This window comes from Heliangelus exortis, chromosome 5 (genome assembly GCF_036169615.1).
Source record: "Heliangelus exortis chromosome 5, bHelExo1.hap1, whole genome shotgun sequence".
NCBI lineage: Eukaryota > Metazoa > Chordata > Aves > Apodiformes > Trochilidae > Heliangelus > Heliangelus exortis.
The window spans coordinates 15,733,293-15,752,438 of NC_092426.1; the positions used below are offsets into that span (position 1 = coordinate 15,733,293).

General features: G+C 37.9%; 1 protein-coding gene across 1 annotated transcript; it reads right to left on the reverse strand.

Annotated features, from left to right (window-relative positions):
• Positions 1 to 547: 547 nt before the first annotated feature.
• GOLGA5 (golgin A5) lies at positions 548 to 17,416 on the reverse strand. Its single transcript, XM_071745739.1, has 13 exons — positions 17,239 to 17,416; positions 15,968 to 16,538; positions 13,023 to 13,244; positions 12,280 to 12,499; positions 11,600 to 11,723; positions 10,622 to 10,825; positions 9,281 to 9,451; positions 8,509 to 8,637; positions 6,955 to 7,053; positions 5,200 to 5,425; positions 4,620 to 4,725; positions 3,496 to 3,559; positions 548 to 1,931 (listed from the first exon to the last, which is right to left on the reverse strand). The coding sequence occupies exons 2-13, from the start codon at positions 16,527 to 16,529 to the stop codon at positions 1,851 to 1,853; spliced, it is 2,208 nt and encodes a 735-aa protein (XP_071601840.1). The 5' UTR covers positions 16,530 to 16,538; positions 17,239 to 17,416; the 3' UTR covers positions 548 to 1,850.
• Positions 17,417 to 19,146: the final 1,730 nt, after the last annotated feature.

Here is a 19,146-nt window from a genome sequence, read left to right on the forward strand (position 1 = left end):
TAGCATTCAACCCAAAATTTAACATTTATATTTAGGTGGACTCCATGACCCCGTGCTGTGCATGCTTGCACTGCACCATGTGCAATGAATTAGGGGGAAAAACTCCAGTGTGTTTTGGCAAAAGCTTCCAGCAGTCATTAGTATTTCTTGTATAGCTCTGAAACAGTTTAACATGGTATTAGGCTTTTCATGCTCTTTGATTTAAAGAGAGCTTTAAAGATGTTAGCTGAAACTGCAGTATAGCCTTTAGTGGCACAGTAGCATTTGTTTCCTTGTCCAGTTTTTCTCCTCACTGAGCAGCTCTTTGTCATCGTGACTGAAGAGTCACAGCACACTCTCAGTACACCACAGATTCAGTGGTTTGGAGGTTTTAAATGAAAACAAAGCATGTGTATAGCACAGACTGTTCAGATGACCTTACCCGAGCTCCTTCTATAGCATCAGCTCTCTGCAGGGTTCAAAAGTGGCTTTAATATCTGAATTGAAAAGAAACCAGGCAACAGAAATTAGGCAAAGTGCAGCACGTGACAGAGGGCAGGGACACAGCTTAAAGTAAATGCTATTTTTTATTACTTATCTCATCAAAACACTTCAGTTTTATCTGCAAGATGTGAATCAGAGTAGCAATACAGTCACTTGTCTACTGTAACATTTCCATGGAGTTTGCACAACAGACTTCATGTGCAAGGCTAATGCTGTGTGTGGTCAAATCTCATGAAAACTGAACCATCAAGAACAGGAGTAGCAAATTGCTTGTTGTAATCTTTTCAGTACTCAGCTCTAAACACCACACAAGAAAACAATAAATTTCTTAGGGATAGAAAGTGACCTCATATTATTTTGTATTGAGAATTCACCATTACAGGTTACCACAGTCTAATGATAGAACTATTACAGTAGGTTCAGTGTTTTGGGTTTTACCATAGATACTTGACGAGGTTTGTTTATTAGAATATTTGGTAACTGTTTGAACATGAGAAATTTTTGATGTTTTGACACATTTTCTATAGAAATAATTTTAATTAAGTACCCAAAGCTTTAGAAAATAAATATTTCAATTAATATAAGATCCGATTAAGACACATTGAGAGAGGTATAAGAATTAAGAGGTATAAGAAAATGCAGTGAAAATATATAAATTTCAAGTGCAAAAAGAAAACAGTTTTTCTAGAATTTAAACCTTTTTTCTCAAAACCATCGATCTCTAATAACACTAAAATACCAGCCCCACCATTGAGCTGATACAGAAGATACATCTATTGCACTAGAAGTACAAAGCTAAGAAGAATGCATAATATTTTATTTTTAAACTTATTTACAAAAAGATATTGCACCAGTCCATTGTCTTCTTTTCAGTTTAACATGTTAAGGAAAAAGCCTATTATTTACAAAGTTAAAAACAGAAGTGCAAAAGCAGACTGAAAGAAACCAGAAAGAATCAAGTTTATTTAAATTGCTAAGTACAGTTTATTACCTGACCACAGCCCACATCCAGTATCATCTAAAATATTTTGTACCATATATAATCTATAATTTCAGAAATCCTTGCAATTCTCTGCAGGTTGCGAGCCTTATCTTTTACTCTAACCACAGTAAGGTCTACATAAAATATAAAGGCTAACTATAGCTTAATTTAATAGCTGTTTCTCCAGGAAAGTGATGCTCCTTTAGGTAAGTTGAAAAAGCTACATAGTATTATACATGTCTTTAAAAAGTAGTGATAAATCAGGCATGATGGTTTTCATTCTTCCTATACACCATGAGGAAAACTTTGCTGATATTTCAGAACTGATTATTCTAAAGACACTGCCAGTCCACATCATGTTAGCACAGCACAGTCCTGTCTCGGTCTATCTGCCACTGGGACTGTCATGATGCATTTCTGGGGTGTAGGTAAGTAGAACAACCATGACCCAGAGATGAAGCAATGCCTGGGAAAATAAAAGAAAGAATTAACTTATCATCACTGGCAATCTGCTCACAGCAGCAGTAAATACGAGAGCTCCCAGTAAGAGACAATAAAAACTAGTTTTGTAGAAACATTTTGATTCAATATTTTTCTATTACACAGATACTCCTAAAAAAAGAATTCTCATTTGCACAATGAAATGCTGAGTCAGATTGTGAAGAAGCCATAGGCAGAAAACTGAAGATTTTACACAAACAGCAAAAATAAAGCAGTCTGGCTTCCTACAGATTTATGACCTCTGGCTTTCTCTTCCCCTCCTTGCCCCACTGACTCCAGGGTTTCTCCTCGATACCCAGCTCCCTGCCAGCACATTCTGTAATCTGCCTCCAGTGACTGATAAGCACTCCTGTGCCAACTGGCTGACACCAAGCCATGTAAAACAGACGAGTTCTGCTTTCCTTTTCCTTACCACAGGCACTGATTTGAATAATTCTAATGAACATTTTAGGAACAGTAATTCTCATTCAATTTGTCTGAAACTATCCAATTACATTAGAAGTTGCTGGGAGTGCCACAAGGAGCATAACTGACAGAATACATAAGCCACATTTCTTTAGAAAAAAATAATTACAAATTCAGGTTTCAGCAGTCATAGTCAAGGTTCAAGCCCTTTTTCAAAAGGTGTCTGCTACTGGCTGCCCAATATACAGTTTCTATGCAATCATCACCAAGTTCCACTACACGCAGCAGCTTAGGTAGTAGAAGTCTTTAGTGTTTTGGTAAAAAACATTTTATTAATATATTGACAGGTCTAAGAAATAAATAGGAAGAATGAGAGAGGTTAGGAATTAAACAGCCCTGTCCCTTCTAGTACTTAATAAGGTGAAAGGTGAATTGTTACTTCCTTTATTCGCATGTGTCCATCTGCTTTATATCCTGAGACAGTGACAGCTGTTCTGAGAAACTCTTCAAAAGAACCATTAGGATTTCTCGAGCAACCTCTTTTTCCCCCTTTCCAAGACTCAGAGCCTCAACCAGTACTTCTCAAGCAGGGTAAACTGCACACCTGCCTTACCACAGGTTGCTTAAAATGACAGACATCTGCCCTCCAGTGGAAAATGGAGGAATTCAGTTTTTATCAATTCCAACTCTGGCAATCTAAATGGTAACTTTCTACCATTTATTTAATGGTCTAGCAAAAAAAAAAAACCAACCAACTTTTCTTGACACTTTTTCAGATACTAGAGAAACATGATTATTAGTCACTTAACTAGTGAAATGCCAAATTTAAAAAAAACTGGAACATGTACTAAAACTCTACATTTACAGTCTTCTAAATGGTAGTTACTTGAATTTCTTTAAGACTGCTATTCTTGCTATAGACAAATACAGAAACAAATAGACAAATACAGACAAAAAAAAGAAAACAGTATCTTGATGTAAGCACTAGTTAGTCTGCTGTAAAAAAATACATTGAGCTGTTAATTATATAGTCTTTCCACATCAAAGATCTTGTAATTTCAGGTGTATTATACAAACTGACTATAGAAATTTTGCATGGAACTTCTTAAAGAAAGCTTACTCACCATGTAGATGATTACAAAGACTCTTGCTATGGGATATCGCCTCAGAAAGATTCCCAGCCGAATGCTGCGCAAGAGAAAAAAAAAAGCACATTAGTACTGATCAATACATTCATGTTCCTCTCATTCCAGTTACCACAAACTCATAAGCATCAGTTGATGTTATAAACATAGCTTAGTTTCCAACTTGATTTTTATTTCATGTATTTAAGACATTAAACAGAAAAAAAAAATCAGAATTCAGGCCATATTCTAATTTTTTTCCATTGGATGCTAGGTTCAGAGTTTCTGAAAAACTGCTAAGACTTAAGAGTTGTACAGATATTGAATCCTTTGAAAAGAAAAAAGACCAACTAAAATCTAGGATTCCTTTGGAAAAACTGTTAGATCACTACCATTCTTACATTTTATTAGGTGAATAAAACATGGGTTATCCATGTTTACTGCTCCACTGCTACAAAGCACGCTGCATTATACACGTGCACCACTGCTCAGTAACATCTGTTAAAAAACCCATGTGTGTACTGAAGTGGCTATGATACTGCCAAAGAAGTTTATTAAAACATCACATATATAAGCTCCCAATCACAGAAATGCTGATATTCTTCACAATTAAATTAAAGTACCATGGAAGCACAAGGGATTTTCTTTAAAGGTAACTTGCTTTCAAAGGATTAAGAAGCATAACCTAATTAAGTTTTCTAACAAAAAGGGATGCCTAAACAGGAGTAAAACAATACATATGATACTCCCTGAGGACACTCGTTAGTTCTCCACTAATATGCTCTTACAGCATTTATCACACAGTCAAAACCTCTGGAAGTGAAAAAGGTGGAATACAGCAATGAAAGAGGTTAGGGATTTCTGTATATAGCTTATCAATTCTCTTGTATCAAAATCTACAAGAGAGTTAAAAAATTTACTGCAAGGCCCAGGAATATTAGTACCATAGGAAAGTACAACTCAGCTAGGTCAACAATTAGTAATTTATACTGCACTTATTATATTAGCTTCGTCATTTTTTGCTTTCACCTTCCTAAAAGCGACTCAAAACAGAAGCTGTGCCACCTGAAAACTGCAAAAGGATTCCATCAATCACAAAATATCTTCCCTGAAGACTCTCTTACCTAAACTGATCTATAGTGCTGGCAGCTTTGCGAACTCTGCCGTACATCCCTGCCGTGTTGGTGTCCACATCACTGAACAGGACCGGGACGTTACGCATACGAGCACCTGGATGCAGAGGGAAAAAACCAAAATATCTCATTAGCCTAAAGCAAATTAAATTGTTGTTTATGTAAAACAAATTGATGGTGTATAGCAAATATATATATAAAAATAATGTAAAAAAAGAGATTAATCTGATTTAGTGCCATTTTGCTGCGGGCAGAGGAGTGTGTTCGAAGGGAGGATTCTTGATAAACTCACAATCAAGTAAAATGTTTCTTCAGTTTAGTATACTCTAAACATTTATTTTAGTTCACTAGATAGAAATCTTGATATTCAATTCTGTCATGTTATAATAATTCTATTAAAAGGTGTATAAAAAGGGTTTGATATTGTCAGATTCTCCATTCACTTATATTTCTCACACTTCGATAGCATTTCTGATACTAACTTGTATATTCTGTAAACTTCTACCATATTTGCATTTTTACTAGGCATTACAGACAGAATGTTAAGTTTTATAATTTATAATTTATTTACCTTCAGCACCATCGATTCCTGCCATATTAATGGAAGGTCCATTAGTGCTAGTGCCTTGGATAGACTTCAGCTGCTGTTCAAGTCGTTCCAGTTGATAGACAAGTGAGTTTTTCTCTGTACTCAGGCTCTCCAACATGGTTTGCTTCTGAATTAGTGTTTCTGTCAGTTGATGAAGCCTATTTTCTAATTCTGTCTGACTACTACTACTTAGAGTTTTGTTTGTGAGCTAAAAAACCAAAGCAATGAAAGAAACTCAGAGTAAGTTCAAAGTCTGACCAACTGACATATTACAAAACTCTGAACAAGAGAGCCCTCCAGGTACAGTTGTCCCAACTGCAGAATTTTTACAGGATAATACTACCAAAATGATCATCAATGAGCACAATAAAGAAGAAATTTATTTTTGACAGTTGCTAAAAGAAAATTTTACATGACACAAGAAACTCTATTTAAGAATGTATCAGTAAGTTTTCCACCTCCAATCATATGAACATTTCTGCATAATCCTAAATTTGAGCACAAAAATGAAAGCTATGCCTCAGAGTCAAGTATAAATGGTAGGCATGACAATAGCAATATAATCCAGTCTGGCTACCATACTTGCAACTTCACAGAAGAATTGAGTCCATAAAATGTTTACAGGAGAGGAAGGGAAAACCTGATGCCAATCTACAGGAAAGCTTCAATGAAAATGGTGAAAATGCAGGATACATTACAAAAGACCTGAGGAGCACTGAGGCAGGAAAGATGATTGTACTAGCAAATAGAAACTGCAAGGACAGCAAATTAAGGCACAGATTATGTAATCCAATTTCCAGAAAATATTTAAAGCAAATCTCCAGGTTAGCCATATGTGCTCATGTATTCACTACAGTCTCAGACTTCAGCCACTTGTAGTGATGAAAAACAGAATAAGCAGGAAACAGACTCAGCCAGGTATTAAAAATACAAATAGGATGCAATGCACCAGGGCAGCAGCCAGAATTACAAGAAGAAACATCTGTCAACAGTATGATAAAGAAATTTGTATCGCAACACAACAATTTGCAAATGCTCTGACACTTTAAAGCTGATAGCTGACTACACTATCAGTTTCTGTCTATATAGACAACTTTTTATTATGCTGACACACAAAAAAGGCCTATGCATTTCTGCTGCATTGACAGGTATTAGAAGGTTCCAAAAGGGTTTTAGGCTGACTCAAGGAAAACAGGTCCATAAACATACTGGTGGGACTCAGTAGGGAATTAACAACAATGTCCCTAACTCAATTGTTGAAGCTCAGCAAGTACATGGGAGTGAAGAAGGCAGCCAGGCTCACATGCTGGTCCCATTTGGCAATGTCCAAGACAGAAGAGTGGGCTACATGGATCACTGAGTCTGTAGGATGGAACTTACATTCTAATGCCCAGTTAAAAGGATCTTTGCAGAAATCATGATGACTTAATCAAACACTCATGACTTTTTTTAGCTTTCAAAATGTAGATCCAGCACCACCCCATCAGGTCTATCTGGGACAGAGGTTGATTTTTTTCCCCCAAAGACATAAGCACATGCAATTATAAATTAGGCTATTTATTACTTCATTGTTCCCTTCCTGTACCCTCTCCACTCAAAATTCTGCTCTGCATTGAAAACAAGTACTCTGTACCTCATTTGTAGAGCCTTTATATTTCTTTTGTACAGTTTAATCAAATAAATAGTTCTCATTATTTTCATAATTGAAGGTGATAGTTTTTTCTATACACACATTACCTGATTTCTAAGCTTCTGAATTTCTTCCTCTCTGTCCTTTATTCTGCTTTGCAAAGTATTCTTTGTTCGATACAATTCTTCTTCAGTATAATGGAGTTCCTGTAAAATTTATCACAATCACAAATAAAAGATTTTTATACATCTGTGCATTTTGAGAGTCATTATATAGGGGTTCATAGTAAAACACAAGAAGTTATTATACTGCAATCAAATCTAAACTGAAATTTATGTCATCTAAGTGGCCAGGATGGGAAAGAAAAAAAGAGCCAAGATGTCAAAGTGCAAGGATTATTAGTAAGGGACAACTTGCTGAACAGTAAATCTAATAAGTTTTGTTACTTGCATAATTTGGTGGCTATTTTAACTCTTAATGACTTGTCGTGCATCTTTTAAATTAAGACTGTTCAAAACACTCTATCACTTCAGCTCTCAGTTGCTACAGAAAACAATCACATTATCCCCTCAAACCATCAGATGTAACACCCCTACTTATTTTCCAACTTCAGTCAGAAACCTTATGACAACAGTTAATGGAATTCCCAGATAATGCAACTGTCTAAGGTATCAATGCACACAATTACACATGTAAATGTTTGATCAAAAGGAATATTTCAATTTCTGTAATAACTGATAATACCTTTTTTAAGTTCCCCTCACTTTTTCTATATGTAGTATTGAGTTAAAACACACTACTCAGGAAGGCAGAAGTAACAAAATAATATCCACCATCTGTTTTGATATAATAAACATCAGGTACAACAAGAGCAGACCTCAAGTTCTGCCTTTTAATTAGTTCAAGCTGCTAGCATCTCATTAAAATGTAACTTCTGGAAGGACAGATAATCCTATAATAGAAATTGTTCCTAGCAGATACAGTGTACTCTCCTGCTTTCCTCATTATTAATGTTCTTTACATGAGCTTTTTCTTGTGAAGAAATTTTTTAATTGGGTGCAAAGCCTTTGTCTGACTCCTACTGAATATTAAGTTTGTTCACATGAAATATGGGTTTGCCTTTTTTTCCTCTTTTTAGCACAAAACTGCTTAAATCAAGGGGCAGATTGCTTAAATATGACATAATCTGACAAAATCCATTAATATAATTTTATTAGCAATTTGTCTAATAGTAGATACCATTCCTAACAAGTGGATTAGAAAAGTAAGTATTCACAGTAACCATCTTCAGTATCTGAATGCCTTGATTTAAGAAATGGTTACATATCCCTATTGTTTGATCTTTCCCCTGCTGAATAAAATATAAGATTTTGATCAATTTTGTGCACTCCCCAGGGTCATGTTTGTTTTCAATACAACAGTGAGGTCTCAGTTTATCAGGAGTATCCAGAAAGCTGTCTCCATTGAATAGTACTGGTTGTGCTTTCTTTGGCCTAGTGACATTCATTAAGCTTTGTTGGATGTCTTTGGAATACCAGAAAAAAAAATAGCCCAAAAGCTATATAAACTGCTCTCTTATTAAGCCAAACTATTATTAAGCTTTACTGATAACACCACACAAGGCCTAAAATAAGAGCAATAATCTCTCAAGAATCCCTTACCTGTTTTTGCCGTTCTAGTTCAGCTTCTGCCTCCTGCTTGGCCATTTTATGTGCTGCTATCTGCTCTTGCAGATCTTGAAGTTGCTCTCTGACTGACTCAGCTTCACTTACTTGCTGAGACTCCATATCCTGAAATGAATAGGAGTGTTACCATTCCACTAACATCCAAACAGCACTGAAACTTGTCATAGGTAACAGCAAAAGTAAATTGTATCTGCAATGTTTCAAAGAAAATGAAGGTGAGGGTGAATATAGTGAATAAATTACACTGTCATTTTATACAGATAATTTTTATAACATAGTAATAATTTTGTTAATTTTGTGAACTTGAAAAATCTTTTTTCCTTTCTACTGTCTACAGGCTAAAACTGTAAAGTAGGTTTGCGTGCAGCTGCTGGGTTGAGCCAATTATGGCAGCAGATGACTTGGATTACAGATGCTTCAAGGATTAGCAGCCCTTGCAGAGAAGGATGTAGGTGATCTCTGCAGAAAGCATCTTGCTTGTTCAGAAAGAAGTGCTTCCCTTAAAAGGAGCACATCGTAGTGAAGGAAGAGAGAAGTAGTACCTACAGTATTCCTTCACCCTGAGCACAAGTGGTGAAAGAATGGAAAGAAACTGTGTATTAATAATCATTTGTCTCACCCCAAGCAAGAGCTGACTTATTTTAATACAAAGCCAAATAAACACTTTAAGTAAGAGCCCCTAAACTATAAAGGAACAGTCCACTGTGCACAGGTGATTCCAAATACACATATTCACAACCATAGCTACCTGCAGCTCTGTCCTCATCTGTTGTATTTGCCCCATTAGTTTTTGTATTTCTTCCTTCTGAGTGTCTCGCTCATGCCTCAGTTCTTCCAGTTCCATTGTGCTTGCAGTACTGCTATCCAGGCCTTCAATACCAGAGCCTTCTTTTAAGCTGTTTATCAACTTTTCTTTAGACTGAAATAATAAATCCATATATTATTTACAGCAATATTTAACAAGTGCTCAACTAAAATACGTTAAAATTACTTTGCTTTAAAATTCAAATGTAGACATACAGTAAAAGAACTGCTTTATCTTTTCCTTTAGCCAAGTTCATAAGGACCCTACACCTCAATGAAAACACTTCCCTTCTGAATAATTCTTCTGACCTCCTGTATGCCTTAAGACTGGTTTGAACTGAAAGCCTGTGTCATCTATGTCAACTTTATCTTTAGAAGTGCTTGGAATGTTAAACATGTCATGGATAACAATTTTGGCTTTCCAGCTACCATAAGAGAGAAGACAGACACTAACAGACATTAAAGACCAAACCAAGCCCTTACAGTCCATCCTTTCTCCTCACAACAAAGCCAGGTATGAACAAAATACCACAATAACTCTTCTGAGAAAAACAATGAACCATTTTATTCAGTCCACTTCATGTCAACTTGACACTGACTTCTGATCTCATGCTTTTTGCATTTATGAAGATTATTTTAAAGCTTGTCTGAAATTAATTATTCTAAACAGAGACCTTTATCTTCAACACTTTCATAACTTTTATAAACCAGACTTAAATTACCCAGGTTTGGACTTGGTATCTTTGACAAGTAGTGAAGAACACTGCACAAAATAGCTGATTTTGCCATTGTTTATATACTGTTGATCATATGCGACCATTCAGAATATACCAAAATATTTATTTGGTTTACATATAAGCATGCATTATATGCTGTGCTTTATATGCTATGATTCAGCCTCAAGCAGAACGAAGCAATATTCTTCACTCAAAAATACCAAGTAAGGAGCAAACTGTAGGTTACATCTATTTATCTGCCTACGACTGGACTCTCAGATACAGAACACACTGACAGACAGATTCTGCACAACTGTGCAACAGTTCACTTGGATTTTTCTTCAGGTTCAGAACCTGAACTTTCATTTCAATTACTTCACTCAATCTGTAAATTTAAATTTACATAACACAGACTGCTAGCTATTCTGTGTGTGTATCATTACAGATGCCCCAAAATATATTACAGGTCACATGAAAAAAACCCACACAAAATTAGATTACACGAAGCATAACACCTTGAAAAAGTTAAGAATACAAATAAAACTGGATTTCTTTACAGAAATGCTTACTTGGAGTATGCGAGTAGCTTTCTGCTTGTAGTCTGCCAGTTCCTGTTTTGCAGATTCAAGGTGGTTTTTAGCTACTTTGACTTGCTGCTGAAGCTCATCAGCTCGCCTCTTTTCATCTAAATACTTCCTTTCTGCTACTGTTATCCCTTCTGCCAAGTTCTGACGCTCTGCTTCCATTTTACTCAAACGAGCAGCAAACTCATTCTATTAGCAATAAAGAAACAATACTTTGTATTTAAACAGTCTCAACTTTAACCTAGAAAGAAAAAAGAAACTTTAAAAGCAATTACACATGACACAACACTGCATATCTACCACCTCCAATTAAAGATGCATTAGAGCTACTTTGAAAGAAATCCAGCGTGCTTAAGCAAGTGAGAAATAAAGTAAAACTATGCATTTCTTTACCTCACCAGAAATAGTGAGGCAATAACAATCTTCCTAGTATTTGCATTTATTCAATAAACAAAAGGTAAGCTTTCCCCTCAAAAAATATTACCATAACTAGACACTGATAAAGATTTTCAGAGTTGCTATTATACACAACAAAGGCCAAGTAATGGCCTAATAATGATCTACACCTCTTTGCCATAGAAGTGATCATTCAGCCAAATAGGTTTAAGATTAAATTAAATAATTTAAATTGTTAAAATTGTGTAACAATTTTGTGCAAAAAAAAAAAAAAAAAAAAAAAGCACAGTTAGTCCTTAAACATATTTTAACATTGAAGTTATCATGAGAAAACCAGCAAAAATTGTCAGCATTAACCCTCAACTTTTAATCATGAAACTTTCAAAGTAATATGTGGTAATAAAATGCAAAATAACATGCTGGTAAACTAGCATCACAAGGATAAGTAGTGCAGCAGGCAGCACTTAGTGCCCCAAACAGGAACTGAAGAGAGAGTTGTTGGAACTAAAAAGATTTGATTTGACCTCAAAAGCAGTCTGAAACTCCTCCTTACTCTTCATGTCTCACCTGCATTTGTTTGTAACTTTCTTGTTCTCGTTTGAGTGTGGAGTCTGCATCACGCAGCCTTTCTTGAAGAGTTTGAAGGGCTTGATTTTGCAAACTGCTCCCTTCACTGTGGTCCTGTATTATCCTGAAAGAGCAATATACATATTGAAAAAGAGGAAATCTAGTGTGACCTTCAGGTGGAAGTATCAACTACCTGGCTCTCAGACTAGCTTTGAAAATTTACCCAGTAAATTATCAAATATGGTTGGCTACAGGCATGAGGCCTGGAGTTAATGACTCATGAACCTCCTCCCTGACCTATATTCTGGAGTATTTAATTACTGATTCAAATCCCAGCACTGAGATAAGTCAGAAAATTCTTCCAATTTGTGGATAAGCAAAAGTATTTTTCAAGACCAAACCATTTTTCTTGAGACCTTCAGCTTCAGGCCTCTAACACAAATATAAGTACTTTGTACAAAATGGATTTCAATAATGAGGTGACGATTGCCTCTATTTATTTGCCCCTTTTCCCACTGCCAGCTAAAACATAGAGGGCTCATAGCAAACTCATTCAATCTTGATGAAATCCCTTTCCCCATTAGTAGATTAATTTTTATTCTTAAGAGACTGAATGATCTACCTTGAATTTTCAAACATTACTATTTGTAGAATTATGAAAGCATGAAATGATGAGGTACCGTGATTTTTCACTCTGCAAAGCTTCCAAAGCTTCTGTCCGGGCACTTAGGAGCTGATCAGCCTCTTGCAGCCGCACCTTCAGGACAGCGAGCTGTGAATCCTTGGCACCAACAGCTTCTGTCAGATCATCAACTTGAGCCTGAAGTTCCCTGACCATCCTGTCACTCTTTGAATGGTCAACATTCCACTTCTCAACCCTTTCCCGGGCCTTGTTCAATTCTACAAAATAAGAAGTTTATTTGAAGTTTATAAAAGTAGGCAATGCAAGGTCTTGTAAATAGCCAGGAAGCACACATCACAGTTCTTGAAAGAAAGAAATTAAATACAATCATGTTGAAGAAATACTTAAATTCTACAAGTTACCAGGAAGTAATAAATGCCAGATGGCTGTCATAGCATGACCCACAAAAATTTGCAGGTAATCTCAAAACAGACACTTCTTTCTGTGTCACATTGCATTTGATAAATTTCCCCACCTCCTACTGCTGAACAGCTCTGTGCAAGCAAGTCTGTGGAAATCTATGCATAAAGCACCTAGTTCAACTCAATGTGATAATAAGTTCAACCTAAAAAACAGTATAAAAATATACCAGTGTTGAAATAATTCCTCAATACTTACTGAAGCTTCTGTTTTTAATTTTTAAAAAAATCACATACTAAGCTTTAATGGAAATTTAAAATTGTTTTCTAGTTCACTAGCATTTTAATATCATGGTACAGTTTGGCTTCAAAACCACAGTACCTTCTTGTGTTTCTTTGGACCTCTGGATTAATGCAGCCATTTCCTGATTTAAAGATTGAACTTCATTCCGCAGCAGCTGATTCTCCAGGCGAAGATTGGACAGCTCACGGGATTTGAAATCATCATTAGCTGAAGGGCTGGGATTAATTACTGCACTTACTGATGAATCCTTCAAGCCATTCCCTTGTGCTCCCAGTCCAGAATCTGAACTGTCTGGAGTTTCTGTACAGAGAGATGCAAGTTAGAACTAATATTTGTATTTGTAAGTTGCCTTGATATAAATTCCAATTCCATGTCCTGCATCAGTGTTGAAATGCATAATTTAACAAAAAAAAAACACCATCCCACCCCCCCCAAAAAAAAAAAAAAAAACAAAAAAAAACCCACAACAACAAAAGAACCCCATCATCAAAATAACTTCTATTACAATGGAATAATGAGCTGCTTCTCCCAAGGAACTTTCAAAAAATAGGACTATTCTGCAGTACACATGCATCTAGTAACATCTTTTGTTAATCCTGCACGACAAGACATGGAAGCTAAAAAATTTCATATTATATCACTGTCAAATTCAGGATTTCAAAATATTAATACTTTTTTATGACTGTGCTCCCCAGAGATGTCTTCAAAAGCTAAGAGAATAAGAGAAAAGATTAAATACACAGGGCATTTTTTAGTACAAATTCATTCTGGTTCTCCACTAGGATTTTGATTTTGAGGATGTAAATTTTATTTTTAAAAAATCTGTTCATATCACTACACTTAAGTCATTTTCATATCAAACCTAAATATGTAACCCAGCCACATAACTACTTATTTTTGTTATCTTTATGTAAAAAAAGAAAGCATTTAAAAATTATTTCAGTCAAAACATCATTTTACTGGTAATTCTTATAAATAAATACTTTTTTAAACAGCACTTTTATTATGAGAAATCAAGTTGCAGTGATTTGAAACAGAAGTGTCATCTTTCCTTTCCCTAATGAAAAAAACAGAGGGTAGATACACTGTGAAACTGGTAAAAGCTTTATGGCAATAAATAGAGTAATTATCTAGATTATGGATACCAAGATGCAAATTTGTTTTTAATCATAGGATCTCAGTGAGAACAGTAAGGGAACTCTGAACAGTCCCTTTCAGAGATGGAGGAAACAACAGCCTTTCCCCATCATGCACAAGTACACACAGGGCATGCTGGATTAATGCTGTGAAACTGATATATCCACTGTAACCATCTTGATTCCAATGTGCAGATAGTTGGAACCTGTCATCAGTGTAAAAATACCATATCAAAGCACATAATGAGCAAACAATCCAAAATTACTACTTCTGAATTTAGTACGTCCCAGATGAGTAACTGGGAGCACAGACTGCAACCAGCCCCAGGCAATACTGCAGTTCAGATGTCACAATGCTATTTACCTCACCACATGAGCATCAACCAACCTGCTCCACCTTCCTTGCTGCTATTGCAACAGCCCCTATCACTCAGAGCCCAGGGAGCTGCAGCAGACTTAATTCTGAACAACAACACACTGACAAGTAGAAGCAGTGACAGCAACTTCCATATTTTCTCAAACCTCTTTCTTACTTCAATAGTTCCAAGAAATGTCATTTGCTTCCTTTTGATTCACTTACACAACTTCCAAGTTGTCAGACAATTTATCCTCATTGCTTTGTCTGGAAAACTCAATGGACTAATGAAGCTAACAAAGCATTTATAGCACATACTAGATCAGATTACATCTATGGCAATGTACAAAGTATAGCACTAACTGGTTTTGTCTCTAATATATCATAAGCTACTTCAACAGATGCTAGACAGAACATCTAAGTGACACAGACACACCTGTAAAATCAATGTTTAAACCAGCATGCTCAAACTCTATAACTGTCTGCTTCCTCAGTTGGCAGCTCCACACAAAAAGCATCAGAAGAAAATTCAACAGGCCACACTGAGCAAAACACATATGTTTCTTAAGCACCAATCAGCAAGGCCATATAGCCAGGTCCAACATATTTTATTATTTGTTTGTTAGTATTATTACTTGCTGAAAAATTACACAGCTAGAAATATGAAAATTGGAAATCATGCCTTTGTATGTCTAAAACTTTTCAGCATACTTCGTACAGTAAAAAAAAATAAGGCATTTACAATGCCTTACACGCTCAAATAATAAAGGATTCTAACTGCATCATTTAAGAATAAGATAGCTATTTCATTCAATTTCATAGAATAAAAACCAGTAAAGTAGCACATCAACAGCAGCAACTGAATACAGATTGGGCAGTCTGAGAGAGAATACAAATTCTGGACATTTTCCAGTCCCATTGTCCTTGGTATTGACTTGGGAATAGCTCCAGCATCTAGCCTGGCTTTATCTATTTAGCTCTCTCATGCTTGTAGCTCTCTCTACAACAGCCTATTCTCATCCAACTTCCCTCTCTGCAGGACAAGCAAGCTTGACAGCTTAGCCCTCTTCCCTGGTGGAATGGAGAAAACCTCACATCACCTCACATGGTGCACTGGACAACAGCCAACACCATCTACCTGCTGGTGAAAGTCACTGTCCCATGTGGCAGCAACAGGCAAAGGCCTCTCCCTGAGTAATCACAAAATGCAGCAGCAGCAGCAGCTTCTGAGTGGGGATGTAGGGGACCTGAGGCAAGGTTATGTCATAGCTGAGGGGGGTCAAGATGAGCAGTAGCAATAAGGTAGATTGAGAATACAAAAGATTTAGGTAATATTTATGTATCCTGTTAAATTAGCATGGTATCCTAGATTATCCCAACAATGAAAAATGTTAAGGACCCTGCTGTACTCCACACATATGACATACTACTATCACTAAATGTTTCATGAAGTGACAGTAAAGCCATTACCTAGCCTTACCCTAGACATACTTGAGTTTTAAATATCTCTAGGTTCAATACTATTTAACTACCATTGCCTTGGCTCCTGATGGAATTATCTTCAGTAGTTTTTGCACTCTGTGTACTGGTAGATGCAGAACTAATGCTGGAAGTCCGAGAATGATTTTGAAGAACAGGTGCTTTGCTCTTCTCTTTTTTTGAGTCCATCCTTCCATTAGGGTCTTTCTCTGAACTGTTGAGAAAATCAAACAGCAACTCATCATCAGGTTCAGACTTTTTTCTTCTAACAAAATTGGAGGAAGCTCTGGGGGTGGAAACACTCTCTACTGGAGAAGCAACCTCTGAAGATGTCCTACGTGCTGGTTTAACATTTGCTGTTCCTGCTAGAATTGTGGCCTTTTGATGTTTAATATTATCAGCTGCTGAGGAGATGTAGGCTGCTTTGGATGATGTCTGGTATTTCAGTTCTCCAGTATGCTGGTGCAATTCAGAATATTCATTGCCAGAGTCTAAGTTCTTATCATAAGATGCACTGCTTGCTACATCTTTTTTGTTCAGAGCTGATGCAGCTCCTTGATCAACTCTGTTGAGTAGATCCTCTGCCTTTCCAGCAAGATCAGCAAGCCAAGACATGATGGATATCTGTTGATAAAGGTAACAAAATTAAAATATCATAAACACGTGCTGCAGAAGACACAGAAATTTCAAGTTGCTACCTAAACAACTGGTGTGTTAATCTATTATATTTGTGCTGTACTTATGTGAATACTTTTCTCCTACTTGCTTGGTATTTTGACATTGTGGTAAGTGATGGAATTAAACCGAACCAGTTTCTGAGGAAAACAAGGCAAAACAAAGGCTTAGCAAGCAGACCACCGCATCTGTCTCCAGCATCTGCCAGCCAATCTGAAACAGTAACATTTCTGTTAAAGTCCACTTGGACCTGACACAACCAGACTCAGTTGAAGGAGCCGGATGCTTCTTACAGAACAGGTAACAAAACCTGAGATGCTAGGCCTGCAGATTCGCAGTGGGGGTCAGAGGGAGGAGCATTTCCCCAGCCCCCTCTGTGACATTAACGCGGGGACACGGTACCACAGGCCTGTGAGACTACAAGGGCGACATGTACTGCTACCCCCGCTCCCGGGAAGGGCCCTTTCCCACCAGGACAGCCTTGTGGAGGATCCCCTTGTCCAAGCACGCCCACAGGGGCAAGGGGGAAGCAGGCAAGGCCGGGGGATGTTCCGGGTGGCCGCTTCCCCCCCTTTCCTGCCCACCCTTAGCAGAGCTGCCGCTCCCCCACCCCCTCCACCCGGCGGCCCTCAGCACAGCCCGGCCTCACCTCCTCCCAGCGCGGGAGACCCCCGGCCCGAGGCGGGGAGGAGGGGGTCGGGGAGGACAGGGGAGGGAATAGCGACGGTCACAGCGAGGCCCCGGGCCGGGATCGCCGGAGCAGCCCCATTTTCCGGCAGACGTGGCTGATTTCCGGGAAGCTGCGCGCAGGCGCAGGAAGCGGCGGGAGGGGAGTGAGGCGGAACGGCGCTTCAGGCCCCGCCCGCCCGGCGGGAGAGGAGGGGCAGGGGCTGTGGGAGGGCCCCCCCTGGCCCCCAGGGAACCGGGTTTCCTGCAGCTCTGCCTTCTGGTGACAGGAGGAGCTCTTGCCCCGGCGTGTGTGAGGTCAAGGGAGGTCTTGGTCCCGGCTGTTGAGAACAGTCGGGTACGGTGTTGCCTTTCCTGACACGGGGCTCTTAGGGGCGGTTGTTTGTAACGTGGCTGCTGGAGCTGGCAGGAGCTGTCTTGGCTGCCTCTGCCCAGAAATGAGGGGTGGGTGACTTGGTCGGAGTGTGCTGTCCGGGAAAGTTTTTCTTCTCGTATCTCTTCCCCAGGTCACAGAATCAGAAGTTTTTTGGTTGGAAAAGACCTTTAAGATAGTCAAGTCCAACCCATAGCCTAGCGCTGCTAAATTCACCCCTAAAACGTGTCCCTAAACACCACATCCACAGATTTTCTAAATCCTTTCAGGTATGGTGGAGAGATGCTTCCCTAGACAGCCTGTTCTGGTGCCTGTAAAAAAATTTTTCCCAAACATCCAATCTAAACCTTCCAAGGTACAACTTGAGTACTTGCCCACTGGGAAAAAAAACAAAACAAAACAAAATAAAACCACCCAAAGCCAACAAAAAACAAAACCCCAAAGAAACAAAAAAACCCCCATCTTGGATTTGACACTGTCAATAAATTAAAGGCATTTCAACCAGAAGACACTACACAGAGCATTTATTTTTTACTCTCCACGACTTGGAGAACATGTTAATGGAATGATTTGATCCTTGAGGGTGGCTGTAAGATACCAAGGAACATGCAATCCCCCAGACATAAACACACAAGCACACACCCCAGCACAACAAATAAAATATAACTAAAGGTGTCCTTTTTTTCCTCCTGGATTCACAAAACTTTTCTCAGAAGTCCAAGCTCACTCTGTTGCAATAATCCTTCCCATACTTTTGTCCTGTATGAGAACACAAATGTCACCTTGTTTGTGCTGAAAACACTTGAAAGGTGCTGTGCAAGCAAAGGTGACCCCTGCTTGGGTAACATGTAAATATACTGAGGTGGTCTTAACTTTTTTTTCAGGGTAAGTTCATATGAGGTACTGTGACTAGTCTTAGAAGCAACTTGGTCTCGGATGAGGTTCACACAAGGACTTCACCCATCGGTAGGGACTCCCTTATAAGGGAATATTCTGGGACCACTAGAGAAACAATCTAAACTTCATAGCCCAATTTTTTCAGTCTTCAGTTTCTCTTCTACAAAAACTCAAGGGATTTTTTGAGGACTTTCCCTGATAAGGAATTCAAGTGACCCATTTTCTTTTTTCAAAGCCCCACAGTTTAGAGGTTTGCATGGAAAAAAGGTACTTGCACATACTGAAACTGAGGGGTTTGGCATTAAGCACGTGCTCAGCACTCTGTTTTGATCTGTTTTGGGTTTTTTGTTTACATTATTGGGCAAGTTTTGCATCTAAAAATAGACTTTGCCTAAAAATAGGATTTTAAAATTAGTTTTCTTAAGTGAAAACTACTAATGTTCTGCAAGGAACAAAGTACTGCTCCAACAGTGTGTGATACTACAAATATTTACTATAATTAATTATATAAAAGGAACGTTCAAGAGGAAGGAAGGATTCTGGATTTTCTAATAGATAAGGACGAGACAGTATGGCTTTGTATATATAGGGATGAAGTAA